Source organism: Mycteria americana, chromosome 7 (assembly GCF_035582795.1).
Source record: "Mycteria americana isolate JAX WOST 10 ecotype Jacksonville Zoo and Gardens chromosome 7, USCA_MyAme_1.0, whole genome shotgun sequence".
Lineage (NCBI taxonomy): Eukaryota > Metazoa > Chordata > Aves > Ciconiiformes > Ciconiidae > Mycteria > Mycteria americana.
Window position 1 is genome coordinate 68,231,140 of NC_134371.1, and position 24,631 is coordinate 68,255,770.

The 24,631-nt window shown below is 42.0% G+C and overlaps 1 protein-coding gene across 7 annotated transcripts in view; it reads left to right on the forward strand.

Annotated features, from left to right (window-relative positions):
• The window catches only part of LEPR (leptin receptor), a 47,726-nt gene extending 23,436 nt beyond the window's left edge, over window positions 1-24,290 (forward strand). For 5 of the 7 annotated variants that reach the window (XM_075508926.1, XM_075508927.1, XM_075508928.1 and 2 more), the window contains 12 exons: window positions 975-1,271; window positions 1,445-1,562; window positions 4,578-4,777; window positions 6,877-7,025; window positions 7,271-7,427; window positions 7,518-7,600; window positions 8,924-9,140; window positions 10,285-10,464; window positions 11,033-11,128; window positions 11,680-11,782; window positions 12,517-12,592; window positions 17,578-24,290. In XM_075508926.1, the coding sequence (XP_075365041.1) occupies window positions 975-1,271; window positions 1,445-1,562; window positions 4,578-4,777; window positions 6,877-7,025; window positions 7,271-7,427; window positions 7,518-7,600; window positions 8,924-9,140; window positions 10,285-10,464; window positions 11,033-11,128; window positions 11,680-11,782; window positions 12,517-12,592; window positions 17,578-18,393 (2,492 nt within the window). In that variant the 3' untranslated portion in view covers window positions 18,394-24,290. Of the gene's footprint in view, window positions 1-974; window positions 1,272-1,444; window positions 1,563-4,577; window positions 4,778-6,876; window positions 7,026-7,270; window positions 7,428-7,517; window positions 7,601-8,923; window positions 9,141-10,284; window positions 10,465-11,032; window positions 11,129-11,679; window positions 11,783-12,516; window positions 12,593-13,201; window positions 17,514-17,577 lie in introns of those variants that run through there. The other 2 variants (XM_075508932.1, XM_075508933.1) reach the window with 2 other exon arrangements.
• Window positions 24,291-24,631: the final 341 nt, after the last annotated feature.

Consider the following 24,631-nt stretch of genomic DNA (forward strand, 5'->3'; position numbering starts at 1 on the left):
TTGATCTCTGGCAAACTGTTCCTTTTCAGCAGGTGTATAACACCTGTAGCTTCCCTATGTACCTGACTGATTGAGGCTGAGCTTATGCATGTTTACATGCTTTGCAAATTCAGTGTCTTTATGCCTAGGTGAATTACTTACTGTATCACTGCTACTGTTTGGAATTAACTACACTGCTGAGACTGTAAACAAGTTTTTGAGACATTAATCTCCTGCTGACTTCAATAGGAGCAGGATTAGTAACTCCTGGAAAGCTTGATTTTTTTTTTTTCCCCCCCAACCCCCTCTCCCCCAGCTCTGAATAGCAATTCTCTCAAAATAGATCTTCCAGTATTACAGTAATGCTTCAGCTAGCATATGATTTCAACATCCTTGCAGGGTTCAAAGGGTTAGACTTTTTCTTCCCCCCCCGCCCCAAACCCAAACATGGCTCTTCTCTTATTTGGATCTTCTCTCACTTACCTGAGGACAATTTTACAATTTTAAAATTTGTGGTGTATGTCTTTGTGAGACGAGTTACAGAAGCTAAGCCTTTCTAGGTTGCAAGTACTTGTTGCAGTGTTTAAATAAGCTGACCTGATGCCTTAAAAAAGTGGGCTGAGTAAAAAGCAGCAGTGTTAATCTAGTTTCCCAGGATTTTATTCACAGGAGCCCATATGATTCCCTGTTTCCCTTGTGCTGCTGTGTATTGCTTTCACTGTACCCTCCAGTGATTTTCTGCTAATTTAATTCCTGTTTGCCTGAGGATATTAAAGATTATTTTTATCAGAATTTACAAACATCAGTTATGGGGGGAGACAGTCAAGGGCTCATTTCTGCCTGTCTCCCCTATAGTCATTAATAATAATTAAGAAGTAGGAAATTTAGAAATACAACTGGATGATAATAATATTCTGTTGACATATGCTTTTATATTTTTTTGTTCTGATTCTAATCTCAATGGATTTTTTTCCTTTTTTTCCCCTTCTGTGTAGCTGAAGTCCTGTACTTCCCTCCTAAGATACTGACCAGTGTTGGTTCTAACGTTTCCTTTCATTGCATCTATAAAAACAAAACCAAGATTGTAGTGTCCAAGAAGATTGTTTGGTGGCTGAATTTAGCAGAAGAAATCCCAGAAAGTCAGTATACGCTTGTGAATGATCGCGTAAGCAAAGTTACTCTTTTCAACTTGAAAGCAACAAAACCTAGAGGAAATTTCTTCTATAACGCATTGTACTGTTGTCATCAAAATAGGGAATGTCATCATAGATACGCTGAATTATATGTAGTAGGTAAGGCTCCAGATGATTTTAAATTACAATTTTGGTGCATTTTAATAGTAAGGTCAGAATATTTCCATTTTAAACTCCAGTTAGCTTTTATCCAGCAGTTATGACTTGTAATGCATGTTTTTTGTATAAACAATTATATCTTTATTAATAAACTTTCAATGTGTTTTAATTAGATGTGAATATCAATATCACATGTGAAACGGATGGGTACTTAACTAAAATGACTTGCAGATGGTCTGCAAACCCAAACACATTGCTCCTGGGGAGTTCCTTGCAGTTAAGATACTACAGGTATGTATAGCTTTTAATGCACTCTTTATGTTTGGAAAGCGTTGCTCTTGAAATACTATTACAGCAGAGAATTTTGAATAGATGTAATTATAAAATGTGCTCAGTTTCTGTAAGCTGGACTTTTTCCCAACTGGAACTCCAGAGGTATTAACTACGTGTGCAGAAAGGGGACCATAGATAGAATCATAGAATCATTTAGGTTGGAAAAGATCTTTAAGATCGAGTCCAACCATTAACCTAACACTGCCAAGTCCACCACTAAACCATGTCCCTAATACCCGAGTCTGTTACACGGATTCTATTTACAATGTTCTTCAGCATTTATAAAACCTGCAGATGTGGTTTGGAAGCCAGTTCTCTTAAAGTAGATGTGTTTGCTTGTATCAGTTATTAAAATTATTCTTCTAGTTGCTCGTATCTACAAATTGTAAGGAAATAAGGAAAAAAAAAATTCACAGTGAGAGTGACTGAGTGCTGGAGCAGTGGCCCAGAGGGGCTGTAGAATCTCTGTCCTTGGAGACTTTCAGATCTTGACTGGACAGGACCCTGGGCAACTTCATCTGACTTTGAATTTAACCCTGCTTTGAGTCAGAGGTCGGGCTTGAGACCTCTTGAGGTCTCCATCTGACCTTTGATTTTTCTGTAATTCTGTACCTTCTTTTCTCTATACAGACAGTAGATAAAAATACAGGGATGGAATTTAATTCATTCCAGATGGAAAAAAATCTTGCTTGTAAAGAGAGAATCAAATCTTAGTTCATAAAGGGAATATTGCTTTATGAAGGTAGCAACTTTGGTGGCTAGAGCAATTCTTAGTTTTTGTGGGTTTGGTCAGGTGTTTTGGCCTAGCTTGTTTTCAGATAGGTGGTTTAATTTTGTCTGTCTTGTGGACAGAGCAGGAGAACTAGGGTGTGGTGTGGAGCAAACACATTATGGTTTGCCAAATACAAACCGGATTATTAAATCAGTGGTATGATCATCCTTATCTTCATTCATGTGCACAAATAGTGCCTGTGATAATATTGTTTTACCATGAAACTAAAAAATCCTTTTGAGTTACAAATATTTTGAGCTTGAGAGTTTCCTAGAACTGTGTTAGTCTTTATATAAACAAGACAGACAGACAACCCTTCTTCAGAAAAAATCTTTAGTTTTACTGCTCTGCTGGACTGGATATACAAAAGTTTTGGCAAATGAGCTTAAATCAGCCCTGAAGGCCTAATCCTTTGGAAAGCTGGACTGTCTTCTCTGTTGGAGGTAGATTGAAGTTTTGAACTATCATAGTACCAAGGTGAATATTTCTCAGGATTTTGTGGACTAAAGTAATAACTGGAATACTTGAGATTTCAAGTGGAGGCTTTTAGGGCAGGATTAGTGACTAGCTGACTGCTAAGGTAGGTTTTGTTTCGACTGTCTTCACAAATATGAATGTAATGAGTGTCCTGCTGAGCAGGGAGCTTGAAATAAAAACCATGCTGCTCTTGCCACGTTTTTCATTCCCACTTTTTTACTGTTCAGGTTTAGCTAAAAATGTTGTTTTCTAATACGAAGTGATAATCTGTACATTGGTTACAGTGTTCCTGCTAGATCAAACAGTGAACATTAAGACAGACTGAAAATGCTTCCGAGACGCTAGTATTTATTGTGATCTTACTTTTTGGTTTGGTTTGGGTTTTTTTTTTTGGTTTGCTAATAGTGAGGTCTGAAGTGTGTGTGTGGAATCATGGGGGACCACGTGAATGTACTGACTACCAAAAAGTTGAAGTATAAGACTTTTAAAAATTTATAGTTATGAAAACACATCTGCAGAAGATTCTGTTGCATATTGGGAACAAAAATACAAAATGAACTTGAATGTTTACAAGCTTGAAACCAAATGAAATGGTCAGGTTTTTTAATTGCCCAAGCTTGATTGTAAGAGGCACCATAAATGCGCTGGAGTTGCTAGTATTTACTTAGACATAGACAAGTCCACAGGATGGAAGTTGGAAGTTAGATGTGTTGCATCGGCATCAGACACGTCAGGTTTTCCAGGAGGACACAGCTATTCTTCTTAGTTACTGATGCAATCACATTTTACAGATGAAATCCAACGCTCTACAGTAATGTGGTGTGATAGCTTTGCTGTTGGTGTTTTGTTTTGATTGGGTTGTTACTACATCTTCCTCTACAGTCAGTGCTGCCAACAGAAACAGCACAGAAATGATCATCCTGTAAAAACAGAAAATGCTAAGCTAAACCTTCAAAGCACAAGGCAACAGTTTAATCAGTATTAGCTATGTTGACAGGAAGAGGAGACATTCAGCTAAGTGTAACTTTTGTGGTTCAGTTGAATAACTAATACCCTATCTGGCCACTCTTACCACAAGTCTGAGCTGTGCAGAAGCTTAGGAGAAATGTGAAAACTTTCCTTTCCGTCACCAATAAGATATCCAGTGCCATTTTATCCAGAGTCCAGGTCTCCTCTCTTCTGTTGCCAGATGCGATACTGACTATATGTGGGATTTTAATACCACCCTCCAGAACTGATATTTTTATGCGATTTCCATCTCCTGGAGACTTCACTGTACATGTCCGATTGGTCCATGTGGCAGCTTTCCCCTGGATGCCAGTTGGTATTTTGAAAGTCATGTTCCCGCCTGGAGATCTGTTTATATGTTTATTGCTAATACATACCACTCAGGTAACATGATTTATGAGTATTTGGAGATGCCTGCTCTTGTCGTACCTGTTTCTTCCTGTTGTTAGTCTCTTGTCAAAAGACTCTGCACTGGGGGGAGCCTTCATGTCCTACTTTTTTCAGGCTAAGAGCCAAAGCTTTAAGTAGGAACACTGCAGTGTTATTATCCATTTAGTGCAGACTCAAGTTCAAGATCTGTCCAAATAGTCATCAAAAAACCCCAGATGGCTCCATTGACACATTTGTTTTAATTGCCTTCAGAGTTCTATTTTACTGAGCAGCTTATAGTTGCAATGTATTAAGTGAACCTTTTTTTTTTTTTCTTCTCTTTTCAGGAGCAGAATTTATTGTTCTGACTTTCCAAGTACTTCTCCAAAATCAGAGGTGAAAGAATGCCATTTACAGAAGAATCATTCTTTTGAGTGCACATTTCAGCCTATTTTTCTTTTATCTGGATATACCATGTGGATAGAGTTTAAGCACTTACTAGGAACACTTGAATCCTCACCAACTTGTGTCGTTCCAGCAGATGTGGGTAGGTCAAGATTTGTGCACGTCTTTCTTCACTTGTGACCTTGGATTTCATTCCTTATATGGTGTAGGTAAAGTACTTCTTCATAGCATCTTAAATAAATGAGATTCTGGAAAGAACATAAAAACACAAGAACTTTGATATTGTCTTCTAAAAGACATTGGATTAAATGTTATTTCCATACATTTTGCTTGGCACAGGAGCAGATTGTAACTGCAGCTAATACCTATAAAATGACACATCCAGTTTTGCATGTTGATCCTCTTGGGTGTTTTGCAAAGACATCTACAGAAAATGCAAGCATTATATTTAAAAAGACAGTCTCATTTGCACGATTCGTGGTTATCTAATTTTTCTGAAGTCTTCAATTAGTTGTTGAGTTTATACTTGGATATAGTGCAGCACTATATGTGTTACTTACACAGTTCTATATTCATTTAAAATCATAGGGACTGTTCACACTTTTGCATGCGTTCCCAAAGTTTCTTTTGTGACACATAGAGCACTCTCTTAAATTTGTATAAAAGCAAGAGGCAGAAACAGTGTGTGAGTGTTTCCAAACCCTGCAAAATGGGCAAAGCATGTCTTACCTGGCGTATGACTCAGAGCGTTCACTGGACTGTGTATTTTTGGACCCAAATGTGAACACATGTAGAGAGAAGACAAGGCAGCTAGACCACAGAAGTGCTACATGAAATAAAGCAGAATAAAATACATCTATTATGTGCATGGGGAAGCATGCATACAGAGAACATAAATTAAACCAAACTATCCTTTGCATGTCAAAGTTTAAATAGAGTAAGCAAAAATGAATGTCACAGGAAGGAAGGGCAAAGCTCAGTGCATTATTGCTAAGTGGGGTATGGGAATTATTATTGCTATTATTACTATTAATTTGGTGGCCTTGTGGTTTTCAAGGTTGCTCCTGTCTAGTTCAAAGAGGATTGTTTGTGCCTTTTTGACAAGCAAGTTCGCCGATTATCAGAGAACTATTGGCAGCCTTGGGCATCAGAAAGGAGGGTGGTGTGAGGGATGGCGGGTAGGGATCCTGCACTTCTGCTGCTTAGACAATTTGCCAAGAGAACCTGGCACCTTGTCAGCATGGCAGCTGTAGTGGTAGTCTGTCGGGCACGTCTGTGCTCACAGTTGGCTGTGCTCTTTTGGAGAAAGGTGGTGGCTTCATACGATGCTGCCCAGTGAGGAATTCTAGCAGAACTTTAGAAGCCTGGTTTATTCAAGTCATCACTTTAAATAAAAATCAATGAATAGAATTGACCTACACTGGATGCAAGGTGCTCTGTATCATACTAAACCAAAACATACTCATTCTAGCACCACCCAAAATTTAAAGCTTATTTCATTTTTTTTGTTGTTTTCTCCTCACTTACCATCTGATTAGTCAAAACAAGTTTATTCTAACTTTGCTTTGTTAACATACTAGGGCATTGTGACATTCATGTTCAGTCTGCTGGAGAACCTCAATTTTGGTGGAATTTCCTATGAGTAAAATAAAAACTTAATGTAATATTTCCATTAGTTGTTGCATAATGTCTGTCGCTGTCCTTTATAGGAGCTGCCTGTCTGGGCCATGTGTGCCGCTACTTTCCACAGTGGTGCACCTCATTTGTGCCAGGCTCTATCTTTTACTGTTTGTAGGGGAAGTACCAGGTGCTAGCACTGATATAAGCTATTGTGGTTTAAATTAAAATGAAATGTACTGAAACTTGCCCATGGTTTTTTGTGGTTTTTTTTTAAATAAAATATATATTCTGTAAGAAACTTTGATTGTGATATTTCAGCTTAAGATTTTCTCTGGTGATTTTAGTTTGGGTCAAAGTTGGAATGAATTTCCCGTTAGACAAACATTGCCTTTCTCAGTCAGCAATGCTTCTCTCTGCAGTGAATGGGCCAGCCAGCCTGCATTGGTGAATTGTTACATTGGCATTATAGTCCAGCTTTATTTGGAGTAGCAGAGGCCACAGTGTATTACCTGCCACCCTCAGGACAGAAGAAAGTAAACCATGATGATTGGATTTAATGAGAAATGTCAGTGCAGCCGTTACAGTGGGGTTTTTTTTCTTTGTTTTCTTTCAATTTTCTAGTGAAGCCGCTTCCTCCCTCCAACGTTAAAGCGGAAATCACCAGGAATGTTGGGCTGCTGAATGTGAGCTGGACAAACCCAGTATTTACAAACAACGATCTTAAGTTTCAGATTCGGTATGCTGTGAACAGGGAAGAAATTGCATGGGAGGTACTGTCTTTTTTAATCTAGTTTGAAGCATGAATTGTTGCAGTGTTGTCATTTAGTGTGTTAGCTGTTTTTTGCGGAATTTGTGGCATGCAATGAATCACAGTTATAAGCATTTGCGTTATCTAGCAAAGGAATATTATTGATTAGGCCCCTTTCTTAGTGGAGTCATTTTCAGGAATTCTGACTCTAACAGATGCCTAAACAGCCTTTTGCTCTTACTCTAAATATTTTGACTTCTGTTACAGCTTTATGAAGTTTCAAATGCGCCAAGATCAGCTGTGATAAAAGTTCAGAAACTTTGTGTTGAGTATGTTGTTCAGGTCCGGTGCAGAGAGCTGGATGGATCAGGTTACTGGAGCAACTGGAGCAGATCAGCCTATACTCTTGTAAAAGATATCAAAGGTACGTGTGTTTTCAGAGTGCACTCCGATGGTCTGTCCAGTTTCAGACTGAGGTGTGACAGTGTTATTTCAAAACTGTGTAATCTTGCAGCTCCCTTACAAGGCCCTGAATTTTGGAGAATTATTATTGAAGATCCGGCAAGGAGGCAGAAGAATGTTACGCTCCTGTGGAAGGTGAGAACCATTACCTTTTGGTCTTTCACTTTGATCCAAAACCCATCGGTAGAATTGCCAGAAGGGGAGTACGATAAGCAGATACTGCCCTGGGAGGCAAACTTGGGCAGTTGCTGTTTATGGGACTTCATATGCAAGGCACTTGGGATACGACTTCTTTTGTGTTACTGCCTCTTGCTTGGCTGTCTTTCCAGCAGCTAGCTGGCACACATCGACCTGATTTTGTACCCTAATCATTACCAAGTTTATAGTCACGTAGTAGGACAGGAACTTTCCTAGTGCTGTGTGATTGCTCTGGATGAGCAGGTTGTGGGGCTCAGCACAGACGTACACTGGCAACAGGCATGTTTCCAGACTTGGGAAGCTCACAGGCCAGCCTTCTGAAGTTCGCTGATTTTTGTACACTGGACCCATCTGAGGCTGCGGTCAAATTGTTCTTGCGCAGGTCCAGTTGCATGCACCACAGTCGTGTTGAACTGCATGTGGGGCTGCATCACAGCCGTGTGGAACATCCCATTATTCCTGAAGTCTTATAGTCCTTGCTACTTCAGGAGAGCGCTCAGACCTCTGGGCAGGCTGCAAGCTTCCTTGCCTTTGTGCTGAGACCAGACCTGCTGTCTGAGTTGTACTAATGCAGCTGAAGTGTCAATGCTGTATGCCACGTTCACGTCAGCCTACACTTTCAGTGTTAGTTATACAAATGCTATGAAACAGAGACTTAAAATGCAGTTTGTTCTAAGACTCAGAAAAATGAATAACATGGAATCAAAGGCTGTAAGTTATAAGGAGAGATGCAGTCTTCAGCTGCCAAGTTCTGCCGACTGAGATCTCTGAGCAGAATGTGCCACTGACTCCGAGACAGCTGCCTGTATAAACACCACTGTAACTGCACGTAAACTGGGCAAAGCTATGTTAAAAGGTTAATGCAGGGCAGAGAAAAAAAGTACATCGGTGACTGGCCACTCCTGTTTCTCCATGTTTAGTATGCAAACAGTCATCTGTTCTAGTTTTGCAATCCTGAAAAATGCTAACATAAACCAGTGAGTTACTACGGGAGTCTGAAAGTTGGTATTTCCTTGTCCCCCCTGCCCTCCCTTCACTGGAAAGATAGCAAGTCAGTGTGTCAGCTCTGAGAGAGAGAGACAGAAGAAATTAAGTCTTTAAATGGACTACACTGCCTTTGCTAAAAGGACAGTAGCCAGTCTATAGAATATCTTTACTGGGTCATGTTTTCTTAAAATTGGAGTGGTGCCTTCTGCCCAAATAACATTTGCTTTTGAAATCAAAGACTGGGAAATTAATTAATGCCAATGTTTGCTGCAGCCACTGATGAAGAATCACTCATTGTGCAGTGTGAGCCGATACATTGTAAAGCACCAGACATCGGGAAACACCTCGTGGTCAGAATATGTTGATAATGGCACTACCTGTTCATTTCCATGGACTGAACACACACATACCATTACAGTTTTAGCCATGAATTCAATCGGAGTTTCTTCAATTAATTTTAATTTAACTCTATCACAGCAAATGAGCACAGGTAAGAACACCAATTAGTAACCATTCTGAGATGCGGAAAATGCTAGGAATCCTTGTGATGCTTTTGGACAAAGCTTTTTCTGTAATAAAATTCCCTTTGTTAGAATAAAAAATGTTTTATGATGATACGTTCAGCTGTATATGGGAAACAGATTCTGTATCTCACCAACAGAGCTATTTGAAAAATGAAATTTCCATCGCATGAAAATCTTAATGATCTTTGGGTTGGGAAAAGACTTGTCTTTAACTGGGCTGTCTTACCTCCACTGATAGAATATAAAGTAATTAATGAAAGAAAAAGAAAATCTTTCTGTAGAACTGATCTTTCATCTACTTTGTCTTGGGAACACCCAACATTCCTGCTAGGGAATGTTTTGTTGTTTCCAAAATGAAATACGGTCTTGTTTCTCTGGCTGCTCACCTGACGGGCTGCCAGAGTACATAGTTTTCAGAGGTTTGGCTTTGCTTCCTAAGCAGCCTCTTCATTGATTCGGCTGCACTCTGCTTTATTAATAAAATAAAGGCTATTGCTTTTGAATACTTCAGCTGTGTAACGTGCATATGCAAATATATGTTGTGGAAACATAACTGCTGTCTATACTTGGAACTTTACTGCTGTAATGCAATTTTTAAAGCATTTTTATGGATAAAATTCTTTCTGATATTGTGTGTAAGCGTGTTCTGGAAACCCTGTGGTTGGTAGCGTATGTAATGGGAAGCGTTTGTCTGATGGGGTTGTTATCTTGGTGTATTACTTAGAGAGGTTCAATAGGATTTAGCTTACAAGGCTCTTAATGTGTGTTTACTAGCTACATGTTTACAGCTCAGTAGCTGTTGATAATTTTTTGGTTAGGGAGTGATAATTAAGGAGGTGCATGTGAGAATCAGGATATTTGATGTCTGGTAAGAAACTTGATCTATTTTGTGTTCGGGACTAGTTGGTGTAAAGCAAGCTTTATGTGAACTAAAGATCGGGCTTTACTGTATAGAAGATAATTCAACAAGTAAATGATAAAGTGCTGAAACCATAGCAGTCATTCATGTGCATGTAGTTTGTAGTACACACCTCTCCTGCTAACCCAGCTCTCAGCTCACCTCTGTCTGAGCTCACGGAATTCACGGCTGTTTTCTCCTTGTTCTGTCAGTGAACGTTGTGCAGTCGCTTAGCGCTTACCCAGTGAACAGCACTTGTGTGATTTTGATTTGGACGCTTTCACCTCAAATATATGTAACATCTTTTGTTATTGAATGGAAGAATCTTAACAAAGAAGAGGAGATAAAATGGGTGCGAGTTCCTCCAAATATTAGTAAATATTATATTTATGGTGAGTGTGCATTTGAAAATATAATACATTATGTTAATTGTTATGGAACAGAAAAATGTAGCATTACTGGGCTGTCGGATTCCTTTTTTCCCCCTCTGTTTCTGATGGCTTTTATGGTAAGGACCGGTAGAGCGATTCTTGATTATCATTAGAGGACTGACTGTAAAGGATTGACTGTTGCATTAATAATCAGGTTAAGAAAGAATGAAGCTCAGGAGTGTATTCATTTTTTGGCAATACTGTAAAATTAGTTCTGGGATATTGAGTACACCAGCTAATTATCTAAGTTGATATGTGCATTCCATTTGCATTTTGGCTTTAATCTTAGAAATTTTTACAATACCTCCATAAAGATGTTAATTCCATCACAGAATAATGCTAGGTTATTCAGTATAGATTAATAGTTTGAATCTTCCAGTATTAAAGTATGTATCTATAAAAGATGGCTTTCATTATTCCCCTCTCTGGCCTGATCTGAACTCTGATATGTGACCAGAGCCTCTGTGGAGGTAATTGTGTAAAAGTAGGATAATAGTTTTGATTCAAAAGGCTGATTTCCTTTTTCCAGATCACTTCATTCTGATTGAGAAGTACCAGTTCAGCCTGTACCCTGTGTTTGCTGGAGGAGTTGGCAAATCCAGAGCAACGGATCAGTTTACCAAAGGTGACTTATAGGATCTTTCTCCATGTTGTTTATGAAATAGGAGCTTGTAAAAGTAGCTTTTAAATGCAGGAGAAGTCTGTATCTTATCAGAAAAAAATGTCAGTAATAAAGTAATTGTAATATAACTATAAACGGTGATCTAGGCTTCAGTTGCTTTAACTTGAAAACTCTTTGTGGGATTAGTTGAGTGAGGGACCTGAATTCCTGTGCCTCTAATTTAATAGCTGAGATCCTAGGTCCCTGTGACTCTTCATTCTCCAGTTGTGGACTGTTCTCTTATTTCATATACTCTGATTTCATTTCTTAATAGCAAGGGAGCAGTGGGCACCTCCCACAGGGATGGAGGAGTCACCTCAGTATTTAAAAAAATTCCTTCCTTTTTGTCTATTTGTTCTCAAGGTAAAGGTTTGTTGATGTGCAAGGAAACTGTTTATCAAGTTTGTTAGTGTTTAAGCTGTTGTTTCTACTGTTTGTTATTTCCCTATTGCAAACTATTTGTTTGCAGACAAATTATTTTACTGCATTGTTATCTGAATTCCTTTTATTTCCAGGTGGATATGAAAATGAGAATAATGCCAGCCTCTATGTGGTTCTGCCAATAGTTATTTCAGCCTCGGTTCTGTTGCTTGGAGTGTTGCTGGTTTCGCACCAAAGGTAAGTTGTTCACTGTCATATAGAAGTCCCACAAGGCCTTTAGAAGAAGGTGATGCAGCTTAGATGATGCCTGTCTGCTGAACTGGTGGGCAGGGTCTTTCTGGGGAAAGCTAGGAGTTATTTTTATCATATATTTGATGTAATGTACTGAAAGGCAGTGGACTCTGTGGAATACAGCACCAAGAATTAAAGTGTCTTGAGTGCACAGGCTCGTTACCTTGTACAAGTCAGACCATTGCGCTTTCGGGTCTGGTGTCCTTGCAGTGAGATGATGGTCAGTGCTGTTTGTTTTCACTGGGAAGCATCACTTCAGCCTGTATCACATACTCCTTACTTCTGCAGAGTGATTTGTGGGCAAGTTAATGAGGATCATGTGCTTTGAATTTGTAAAGCACTCTGAGTTCCATATTTAATTGTCATCACAAACTAAGGTCTGAAGTAAAAGCAAATTGAAAAAATCCCTCTGAGTTTTGTGGAGAGTGGGTTGGGGTCATATTCAGCAAAGAATGCCTGTACCTTTTATATTTTGCAGAACTGCCACCTGGTATGTCACTTCTTTATTTCTTTCTATTAAATTTTGGCCATCTATAATATCGAAAATGATTGTTTTATTGTCACGGTGTTCTGGGTAAATAAAATTGCACAGATTCCTTTTCTGACATAGCAAAGGTGAATGACGGCAGTACAGAATATAGGAGAACAGTATCAACTCCAGAATTTACCTGATATTTCAGAATGAAGAAACTGTTTTGGGAAGATGTTCCAAACCCCAAGAATTGCTCCTGGGCACAAGGAGTTAATTTTCAGAAGGTGCGTATTTCCCTGGTGATGCTTCTTCCCCCACCCCATGGGTCTGACTGCTGTTTGCTCAGTACTGAACTCTACCTATTGGTTGGACCAGATCCTGCCTGAATTACTCAAGGAAGCACCTTGGAGCCTCTGAAGTTAGCAACACAGTGGTTCTCTCAGCTGTAGAAAGCTAATTTCTGGAAATGGGCCAGGACCAGAGACCAACACCTCTTTTGAATGTAGAGGGTGTTTAAATTTCAGGGCAATTAGTACATCAGTTGTAGAGTCCCATAGGTATAATGCTTGTGCACCTCAATGAGTGCCACGTGCGTGTATCGTAAGGCCAGATTCTTTGCTGGGGTAAACTGCTTCTCCCTTTGGCACGTGAATCGGGAGCTGTGACAAATAAAAGCCTTTACATGGCCTTAGCCACTTTGCACCAGCAGACAAAGTTTCTCATGGTCCCAGAGTTTGAGGGTGTGTAATCATTGAGACAATAGTCTACATTCAGGCCTGTTATTTCTAAAAGAAAGAGCATCTAACGGCAGAAGATTTTTCAAGTATTTAGTTTGCGTTCCCAGTGAAGGTTTCTGTTCTCATCTTTTATTTTATTTCATTTCATTTAAACAGAGAATGGACATTCTTTGAAGTCTAATCATGGTCATTGCCTGCTGAACCATTGGGCCAGCTCCCAGGCTTCCTATACAGAATTGTTAGAAGAGTTTTCTATTTATATTCAGAAGACAGGAAGCACAGATACATACAATGCTGATTTGTTTAAATATAACGAATCCTGGAAGTAGCTCTGTCAAACATCTAATATGCTCTTGCAAAAATCGGGAGCAAGTGCCATATTACAGACCAAAGCACGGTTTGTCACTTGCATAGGCAGAAGCACTTGCTTTAGATTTGGCATTTCAAACTTTTGTTTACTGCCCTACTGACTAAGGCTGTGGCTGGCAAAGGGCTGAATACTTTCAAGTCCTGGCTTTCAAAAGGAGTTGAAAGAGCCCGGCCCTTCCCAGGATGCAGCCGTGGAAGCAGAGACATCAGACTGGTTTGGGATTTATCCAGCTTGAGTGCAAGATCTGCTCAGTTATTGACTTCACTTGAAAGTGATTTTTTATTCTAATTGAGTATTTGTTCTAATTGAGAGCTGCCTTGGGAGTTTCCACTGACTCCAGGCACATCAAAGCGATCAAATCTCTTATTTACACAAGTCCTTGGTTGTCCCATTATGGTCTTTTGAACTTTTTACATGCATTTGGGTGCAGCAGCAACTTGGAGAATGCAGAAACTGGGGGTGTGTTGTGCCTTACTGTTTCTTTGTTTGCCTGCTTGCTTGCTTTTTCCTGAAAATACCAATGTGCATGTTATGTATATGGCTTCTTCATTTGTTATCATTTAAACATGCAGCCATATCAATGCAGATGCCTGAATAATCTCTAACATTGGATCCGTGGTTGAAAAAACAAGCCAGAAATCCTCAAGGAAAATCTGATTTCGGTGGTGTTAGGGCAGTTTCTGCTTTTTTTTTTACTTACAAGTTTTTGTGGCTTTTTCATGTGCTAAAGTACGTGCTTCTCTGATGCACCGTGCTATATGTTCTAATGTTAAATGAAGCTTCTGGAAATCTTTCTGTTGGGGAAGATGCAGTTGTGGTCGGATGGAGTGAAGAGTGGGTGTTCTCCGGCCTCGTGGCAGCAGTCACGTTGGCTGGCGTTAGCAGAGCCTGTGCCTCTGGCTGGGTCTACAAAGCTAAGTGTGTTTTACCTGCACAGGTTGTTAAATCCCAGACCAGTCTGACACGCCTGCTTCCCCGGCTGCATCCCGGGAAGGGCTGGGCTCTTTGGCTGCAGGAGTGTAAGTTGTAGCGGTGCACCTGTATTTGTCCACTTCAGCTTTTCATCTATAGCAAAAGGGGCTCGTGACAATCCTCACTGTCCCCAATTGCAAAGGTGCATGAAATTTGCACGTTGGGTTTAGCACGTTGGAAATGATTCTCCTCGCCGACTGGTAGAGCTGAAATAAGTGTATTAGAGTTGATGAAGTTTTAACTAGGAAAGGAGGGTAAAGCTGACACCCTGGTGATACTGCTCCATATTTATATGCCTTGTTCCATAATTAATGGAAAAGAAACGATGCATGCAAGTATGAAAGAAATTGAAGTTTGACATGATTTCTGACAGCTTGTTGTGCAGTAGAAAGCATGCCTCTCCCATGCATTGTACTAATCTTACTGGAAAATGTTGCTTAATGTTAATTGCACTGAAGGCACAGTGCCTGTCCTCAGAGTAGCACGATCATCTCTCACTTGCCTCATGAGTGTCCAAGGCCAGAACACATTCTTTGAAACTGTGTATTTAGGGCCAAATCCTGCTTTTGTATGTGTTCATGGAATTTCCAGTAGAAAAAGCAGTGTGCAGTACTTGGACGGTATTTTTCCTTAGTTGTAACAAGCATTGATTACATAAATAGCCACTACTGGAAATACCACTACTGGAAAGTTCTGATGTCTTTCGGAAGGTATTTGATGTAGAACTGCCTTGTCCTGGTACATATCAATATTAAATCCTTGAGTCAACATCTGATCGTTACTTTGTATATTCAGTATAGCACATTTGGTATTTGGTTCCCCAGAACTGCATTTCTAGAGTATTATTTTGTCCTGATTGTATTGCTCACAGCAGCAAGAGGTTAAAATCGTAATCTAAAACAGGCAAGTCTTGCATCTAGACTCTGTCTTGCAAGCCTTTACATGTATGCATAATGTCAAAATCAGAAAAATTCCTCTTGTTTGCTCAATAAAATAGTAAATAAAAGTAAAAAAGCTTTAGGACCTAATGTGCGAGAAATTAATTAAACACAACTACAAATATTTTACAGGGAATTTAATATCAATCTTGCAAAGCCTCATGCATATCTAAATTACCCTACCGTGTCCATGGGCTGATTTGCAATGTGTGAAGTTAAATATATGTGAAAGCCAAAATCTGGTCATGGCCAAATTAGGCCAATAGCATATTTTGATATATGTGTGTTTAGCAACTAGAGTGCAAAGTAATTTTGACTTTAACCTGTCTCAGGCGTGGTAACTGGCTTACAGCTCAGAGGTAGTCTGTTGTTTATGAGACAAACGGAACTTAAAACCTAGACTGAAGAGGAGAGCAAAATACGGTGTTGCTTGAAATTCCTTGTTTGTTTGGATCTCGTTTCATCTGGTCAGCAGAGTTTGGGAACTGGTGAGACTATGACTTTTCTCCTGAGTTTTGTGGAACTACTTTGCCAGTTGTTTCATACAGTTTGTGCCCAAATTATACCATACATGCATATACTGTGGACATACGGCACTATTCACCCAGCTTACTCTGTAATTGCTGATGTGCTGTAGTTTTACATTTTCTCAGGATGTTGGATTATGCGTTCTATGTGATGAAGTATCTGACATGTTTTAATAAGTGACGTGTCTGAGTTGACAGATGGCAGCCTTTGCCAAACAACATTCCTGTCTTTAAATGTGATGTATGTAATCTTTGCAGGCAATAGTATCTATATGTTTTCTATGGTACTCCTATGCATTTATAAGAGCAGATACTGGGGGCTGGGGTGAGGGAGCAAGCAGATTTTGAAAGGAATATAAACCATCTTTTGTTCAGGATAAACCAGCTGCTCATTGTAGGAGGGCAGGTGTATCAGGAGGACACATGGTTTTTTTGATTGTTCAAAAGCTTCCCGATAATATATATCTCCCACTTGAGAATGCCGCTGCGGGCTGTATGCACTGAGCGGACTGTTAGTCTGCTTTGGCACAGCGGCGCCTGTGTCCCTGTGTCAATCCACAGCAAACCTGTGAGAGGGAAGATAGCTTTCGTCGGGCAATATAAGTTACGATTATTGTGGCTTGATGGATACAGTATGGTAGCAGCCTACAGCTCATTTCAGTAGCTGGTTAATTTTATACATGGTTATTGGCATTATTTTGAAGACTAGGAGACATTCTGGCGTGCAGGTTGGTTTCAGTGTGGGAAGGTGATGGACTCGTGTGGGGCGAGTACCAAAGCAGCTAGAAACCCGCTCGCCAGCTTTGCTGCGTGAGGGCATAGGCGTTACTGATAGCTAGGCTAGCCTAAAGTACTAGCCTACGACACGCAAGTTAGTTTACTCTTTTCTATAATTGTATACTAGTCTAAGTATTTTGACATGTTCCTAGTTGTTTTGGCAGCTTTCCTGCTGTAAAATATGGTTTGCTAATATGCACAAAACCTGTTTTTATCTATTTGTTTTGTCTTGAATTCATTAGGAAATACATGTTTTTCAAGTGAATTTGCCTTTGTAGCTAGGAGTTCCAGCTTTGCTGTCGGTTCATGCTGTTGTGTATTTTACACGCATATATTAGGTAGTAGTACAGCATGCACTTCTCCAAAATAAATGTGTGTTTCTCTTCATGCAGTTCAAACATACAGCTGCTATTCAGATCAGAATGCTCTAAAAATACTACGGAAAGACTGAATTTGACCCTAAATAATACAATCCTAGCAGGGAAAGTTACTTTAGTTGACATGTAAATGATTAAGACTATTGTTTATACAATATAAATAAAAAGCCAAGGACATCTAAGGGCGTAAGACCTTTGTCTTGCAAAGCACTTGCGTGTGTTTTTAACAGTACGTGCGTGTTTATGAATGTTGAAATGAATGGGGCCATTCAGCTGCTTCTATTTCAGCTTAAATGATACGCTGTCTTGGCTGGAGTGCTGAGCACTTCACAGAACGCATGCTTTGCAGCACTTGACACGCAAACAGGTTCTCGCTTTTTTGTCTTTTCCCTCAGTCTTCACCTACACGCAGACATAAAGAAAAGAGGAAATGTGGTTTAGAGGATTTTTAACTATATACTCTTACTAAAACTGTGGGGGTTTTGTCTGTTGATTGTTAAAATCAGTAGCTTCATACTGAAATAATGCTATTAAATAATAGATGAGCATTAAAATATATCTTTTCTTCTAGCCTGAAACTTTTGAGCATCTATTTATCAAGCACCCCGAAGCAATGTCATTTGAGCCTCTTCTTCTGGAACCAGAAATAGTGCTGGAAGACATCAGTGTTACCAAAGCGTTGAAAAAAGAAGACACACAAGATTTTTTAGTAATTGGTTCAATGTTTACAAAAATTCAAGACTCCGAACATGACTCTGCTTGCTCTAGCAGCCATTTCAATAGTAGCAGCTTCTCTGAGAGCTCCCATGATGACCCCATCAGTGGAGAAATTACAAGGCAGGCCGATATTAAATATGCTACTATTATCAGTAACTCCAGATCAAGTGGGCTTTACGAACAGAAAATGAATCTAAGAAGTTGTTTTGATAGATGCTTCTTAGCTGAAGATTCCTTAGCTACAGGCACCTTCTCGAGTAGCTCTTGGGAGGTGGGAAATGGAGCATTCCTCGTATTACCTGATCTGCCTGGCAGGCAGCCCAGCAAGACTCTTTCCCTTTCCCTTATTTCTTCAGAGGGATTCTCAGAGCCTTCAGATCAGGATGACACTTTCACAGACGGAGACAGTCCTGAGCGGAGCCTGTATTACCTAGGGATAACGTCACTGGAAAAAAGAGAAAATGACATTTTTTTAACAGAAAGTTCCGGGGTGATGTGTCAGTTCCATACAACCAATCTACTCAAAGATGTGGGGTTTCTTCAGCATACACCTCCTAATTTAAATGCATTTATCCAAAGTAGCCTTAAGTATAAAGCCATTGTGCCATACATGCCGCAGTTTCAGATGACTGCTGCCAAGGTGCAAGAGACCACAGAGAAAAACTCTTAAGTCATCACATCATAATTTGATACTCTTAATATTTTGGGTTTTTAATTTTTTAGGTGTCGATATGTTCCCCTGTTTTTCCCTCTCCTGACTTCTTTCAGGAGCTCTCCTGTTTTGAAGCTGGATAACTGGTTCTATATTTGAGTGCCAGGATTTTCGTAGGAAGAAATTCCATTTCTTGACCTAATTTTCAAATGCGGGGCCTTCCTTTAGAGATTTGATTGTGTTCAAGTTAGCCTCTGGTGCCAAGTTATCTATTGTTGATGCCTGTTAGGTGTATGTCCGAGCACCGCCGTGAAGAACTGCGCTTGGAATCGGACTCCGTGCCGTAGGCGTTCAGGTGAGAGGATGGGACGTGATCCAGATGCAGCCTGTGCTAACGCTCCGTTCTCGGGCTCTGTGCTAGCCTGTGGTCTGTCCCCAGAGCAGAGCCTTCGACAGATTTGTGAGCCCTCTGTAGCCGCAGCCGGCTGCCACGAACGGCCACGGCCACCGGATTGCTCGTCTGCAGGCAGAGCACAGCAGCACCTTCCAGGTGTCGTCAGTGATGACAAGAGACTCTTCCTCCAGCTGGGGAGAGGTAGAGGAGTCGGGGCTTTTGCAGGGCTTGGTGCGGAGATTCCCAAACGCTCCTCAAGGGCTGGGAAGGATTCAAGCGACACACACCAAATGAACACAGCTCCTTTTTCAAGCATTTACTAAGTGGCCCTTTACAGTCCTGATGTGGACGGCACCCAGTTCTGTAGCAGTGGGCTTCTGCCAATTTATGGTCCAACACGACCGTGTTTTCCACAGGGGTGAACTCAGTGTGTCTGTTGGCAGTACAGACCCATACGCACATTTCTCCTCTCTGTTCAGGAGTAAAGTATCTCTTCTCTTCAAACACGTCAGCAAACTGTGTTGAAAGAGCTTGTTCTTCTTTTAGGGTTTGTTTGGGGTCCCCAAGGGCAAGATAGAAAGGAGAGACCTAATATGTAGATTGAAGTATGTACGTGTGTGGTGTTTTGGGGGTGGAAAGCTCGAATCTGTCATTTGACTGGGAATGGTTTGGGACACAGAGTGCTCCAGACTGAGTCGACCTGGATGCGGTGCGGCCACTGGACGCTCAGAAAGACTGCCAGGTTATCATTCATCGGTATCCGCTTGGACTGGTGGTAAACAGATGCACCCTACAAATACCAAATATATTTGTTAGGCTTTTTTTTCCTCCAAAATCCTGATGTATTTATTGCTTAGCTGACATCTGTGTTAAATTGAGCCTGTGAATACACAGATGGTCCACATGAGAAAGCAGTCAGAACGCCGTATTTCAGTTGTTGAAAGGGAGGCCCTGACCAATGACGGCAAACTTGTGGCTGCTGTTCTGGGGTCGCTTTTAAAGTAAATTGAAAATATTCATCAGTAGAATCAAAGAGCTGTAAAAGAAACGGTGAGGTCAGAGACGTGCGCTGAACAGTGCCTCAGTGTATGAAACACTCCCCGAAGAAGTAACGGTTCCAGTAGCTAAAGACTTACGGTACTGCAAGAAGAGGAAGAGAATCAAGATTCTTGTGGCCACGCTAATTGTGGGGTGTTATCCGGGTAAAATGATGTACTTGGAAGTAAAATGTCCACGTTTTTGTTGTTGAACATGAGATTCTAGTACAAATGGTACTGCCATAAAACTAACGTCTCTTCCAAACCCCTTTCCTAAGAGCCCACAGTAGAAAAGGCAGTAACGCGATCCGAGGATCCTGGGTTTTTGATCTTCGGTGAGCTAGCCTGTCTGTATGGACTCGGAGAAGTCAGTTTGCCTTCACGAGCCCTGCTCGGCTGGAAAGCTTCAGGTGGGAGGAAAATGAGATCTTGCATCTCAGCTGTATTTTCTGGGATAAGCAGGTAGAGAAAACCACGGTTATTTGCAAGCCAAATATATTTTTTTCTACTTCATAGTTAGTAAATATTTTTGTATACATGCCTTTTCAAAGAACTATTTTGAGGGGCTAAGAAAGATGAATATATTGTGTATTCCAAAGCTAAATTTATGTAAAACTTAATATAGGCAATTAAAAACAAAAGGGCAAAACCCAGCAACAATAGTAAATGGTAGGAGAGGTGTGGAAACACTTTAATATATTAGTGATAAGAAATCCTCTGGAGCAAAAGGGACCAAAGCAAGTATTTATCTGCACTTTGAATTTAAGAGAAGCTTTATAAAAAAACCCCACCGCTTTTTCTCAAACAAGCTGCTAACCTGGCTCTTGCTGGGTGTCTCCGTTTCTGGATGTGGAACATGACGCAAATCTGATGTACTTGTTTCAAAAATATTACGTATGGCGGGGGGGAATTAAAACACTGTGTTAGTGACCAAAACTCCTTGTCACTGAAAATGTGATTGGAGGCTGCAGGGACAAACCTGAAGTCTTGAAAAGGTTCCTGTAGCGTGCCAGGAGTAAAGCTGTGCTTAGCACCCAGGTGAATGCTAACCTTGGAATTCATCTGAAAAAAGAAATTCACTCCTGCCAGCACGTGAACTTGAAGTGGCACAACCTCCGGGGTCCGAAGAGTGCCCCAGGAACAGACTCGGGCGTTGGATTCCGCCTCTCCTGATGGTTTGTCCACCAGATCCAACATCCCCTGAAGGCTGAAGACGCGGGGAGGCCAGTGTAGGTCGGCTGCCCCACCAAACCTGCCCCAGCTAATGCCACAGGGATCCCTCACGTGGTGCAACCGAATTTGGGGTGGAAGACCTAGATTCCTGCACATCAACCTTCTCTTGTTAACCTGGGATGCAGACATCATGTGAACTATTGAAATGTGGTTTTGTGCCACAGCAGTGGAACCGTATCACCGTCTCTTCGGAGGAGAGACTCCCCTCCCCGTGCCCCCAACAGCTGAAGCTTCTTGCCGTTGGGAAGTGAAGAGGGTAGCGCAGTTCACTGTAGACTGGAATAATAAACGCATGGTTCATCAGGAGGTTTGGATTTCTTTAATTGCAGTGTCCAGAAAAATTATTGAGTTGCGTTTGAAGATCATCTCGCTCAAGAAATGAAAAGCTTGCATTGATTTTACTACAGAGTCCTTATCCAGTGCCTCTGTAAGGACAGGAGTACCGTTAACCATGGGAACGATCAGCTGAGTGGACCAGTGAAGGCTTTCCTGGGAACACGGGCGAATGCAGGAGTTCATCTTCTGTCCCCGTCACGCAAGACTCCGACGTGCCTCAGAGCTAATGGCAGGAGAGCGTTTGCAGCCTGGGCAGCCTGCAGCTGTGCTCGAGGGTTGCTACGTTAAAAATGAAGTGCAGAACGTCTTCCCTCGCTGGGAGTTGGTAGATACCCAGACATTGCCGCCTTGGGGAGGCCAGCCTGTCCTCCTCCTGCGTGCCTCTCTGCCATCCCAGTTATGGTTTTTTCCTAATGGCCAGAGCAAATGGTGCTCCTTAGAAAAACCAACCGATGTGGTATTTACAAAAATCCCTGCTGTGAATGTAAGAAATACTGCAAATATTAGCTGATCCTTCTGCTTCAGCAAAAACATTTTAAGTATAATTACTGTAGAACCAAGCACTTTAATCCCTTAACGTAAGCGTGCCTTTTCTGAAGCAACCTCCACGCCATGCCTCCAATCCCTACGTTTCTGAGAGTGCAGGTGAAGCCAGGGCCCGACCCACGGAGGGGGGCAGGCCAGAGCTGTACGAGTTTATTCAGTAAGTACTTCCTAAACCTGGCTCTTCATCCCTATCGAATGGACATTCGATCCCGCTCTTCACCTTTAGACTCTTGTATAAAGGCAAAATCTGCGTATCCTGCATCCGCCATCTGCTGCCGTCTGCCTCTGCCCTGGCCTCCGGTTACGGTTTTGGCTCCGGCCGCTCCTGCGGGCAGCATCTGCCTTTGGGAGAGGAAACTAAGAGCTGGGGTCAGTTACCACATTCTTTTCTCACCATTATTTTTTTTTCCCTCAACTTCAAGTCCATTCATTTATTTAACAAAGCTGAGCACTTCCCGTGCCATGTTAGAGAACTGGTTTATTCCGTGTTTACAGTGGTCTCCTCCTTTCACAGGGCAGCCAATACACGTGCTTTACGCAGGAGCAAAATCTCATTTGCTTATTCCTGGGTGAGACAAAGCCGGGCAGGTACGGTGCCTGGACAGAGGCGTTTTGCGAGGTCATTTTGGAGGGCTGTTGTCCCTGCAGAGCTGCGAGCAGACAGCCCTCCCGCCTTCTCTCCGGGGCTTCATGTCCGGCACTCCGCGTCAGGAGAAGGGCTGGGCCCGCGGGCGCCTGGCCGGCTGCGTGCGCCGAGCGGCCCGTCTGCTCTCAGGGTTGGATTTCGGTTGTTGGAGACCCAAGTCTCAATTCCCCCTCGATGTACAGGAGCCACGCTCCACCCACAGCGACGGAGTTTGGCTTGTGCCAGTAGTGAGTTTGCGTGTTGATTTTTAAGAGCAGATCCATCATTATTAAGTACACAGGCACTCTAAATGCTATACAGCAATTCCATCTGCAAGCACAACCCTCTTTCAGGCACATTTCTTATGAAAGACAGTGACATTTAAATACGCTATTACACATTTAAAGTTATCAGAGGAGAAAAACTTCTCTCTTAATCTCCCGAGGAAGATTTTTCCTGACAGCTGGACTGTCGTAGCCAGAATAGGAGCTCCCGCTCTCTTCAAAATGACCGTCCGCTGAGGCGGTGGGTGCCAAGGGACACAGCTATTTCACCCAGCGAAGGGCTGAAGGAGAGGTTTATACCAGGAGTTGTGTACTCGAAGCTGTCTGACACAGAACGGAGCCAGGAGCCCACGCTTGGTGCCTCTCTTGGGCTCCGGCCCCGTCTTGGCAAGAGACCCGGGAAGTCCCCGCCAAGAAACGGAGAAAGTAGGGAACAGGGTCAGGCCGGGATCTGCGTCAGAGGAAGAGGGTTGCTGGGGGCAAAGCGGGTTTCAGCGGATGACCTTCATCTTCATCGCTGGTCTGACGCAGTCCCCTCCAGCCAGGGCTGCTCCTGGGCTCGGAGCCTGGGAGAGCCGAAGGGCCTCGCCTGCCCGGGGCACGGCGAGGGAAGCGAAGCGCTGCGGAAAGGTGTTTCGGGGCGTGCCGAGAGCACGGTGCCACCATAAACCTGGGGCTTGGCTGCGGGAGTAACCCAGCGCAGTTTCTATTTGCTTCTAATGGTGAAACTGTTAATGCTTCCCCATAAATAGACCTCTGCCTTTGCTATGAGGAGTTCGGTGTTAATTCCCAGTAAAGCTGGTCATTTTGCAGAGATGGGGTTTTTGCCATGGCTCCACACCCACCAGGAAAGGCCTTGTCAATTTAAATGGGACAAGCGATCAGGAGGAACCATGCGCAGCTTCTGAAGTACATATTAAGCCCTAATACGAAGCTTTTGCAAATTAATTTTGAAGAGGAGGAGTAATTTTGAATCAGGAGTGTAGCTCATTTATCTAAGAAAATTAATCAAACGTGTCATTATTCCTTTTGCGTGTCACTTGCAGCTAAAGTTAAATGCCCTTTTTTTTTTTTAACTGTAGCTGATGTTTGAAGCGGCAAGAAACTGGTTTTCACATTTTGTACGTTTGTAGATGTTAGTCTGCCTTTGAGGCATTGATCTGTGCAATCCGCCTTGGGCTTGCAAGTTTGCAGTGAAGCGGGGTTTGTCTTTTTCTTTTGCCCTTGCACAAGCTGTGAACTAATTTCTGTTCTGTACGTGGCTTTTACCTCTGGAGCATTTACGGCAATTATTTCCCGCTGATGAGAGTGTAACTTGAAACACCACTTTCTAACAGTGGCAGAGTAATTTTGTAATTATTTTTGTGAATAAAATGTTTATTGTTGATGTTACTGTTGAATAGGTGTTTGCCTGTTGTAGCGAGCCTTTGCCTCGCGTGGGAGCCGGCAGTCCGAGAGCCAGTCCTGCCTCCGTCATTTCCCACTGAGGAACTCGATCACCGACCTGCTGCTTAAATGGGGAAAAATCTTTCGCGTTTCACTTTCCAGTTTACTGGAACCGGACCTTGAAGAGCCCAGCGTTGCTGTGTAACACGTAACATTTCTATCGGCTGGCTCTTGAGAGGTAGCATACTGCTGTCCCGCAGCGTCCCACGCCGGGCGGCCGCGGCTTGGCCCGGGCCACCGGTCCCTGCGCAGCCGGAGGCAGGGCAGAGCTCAGAGGAATCGGGGGCAGGTGTCCCCGCTTTTGCTAGGATGGATGATCTGAAGGGTCTTTTCCAACCTAAATGGTTCTGTGATC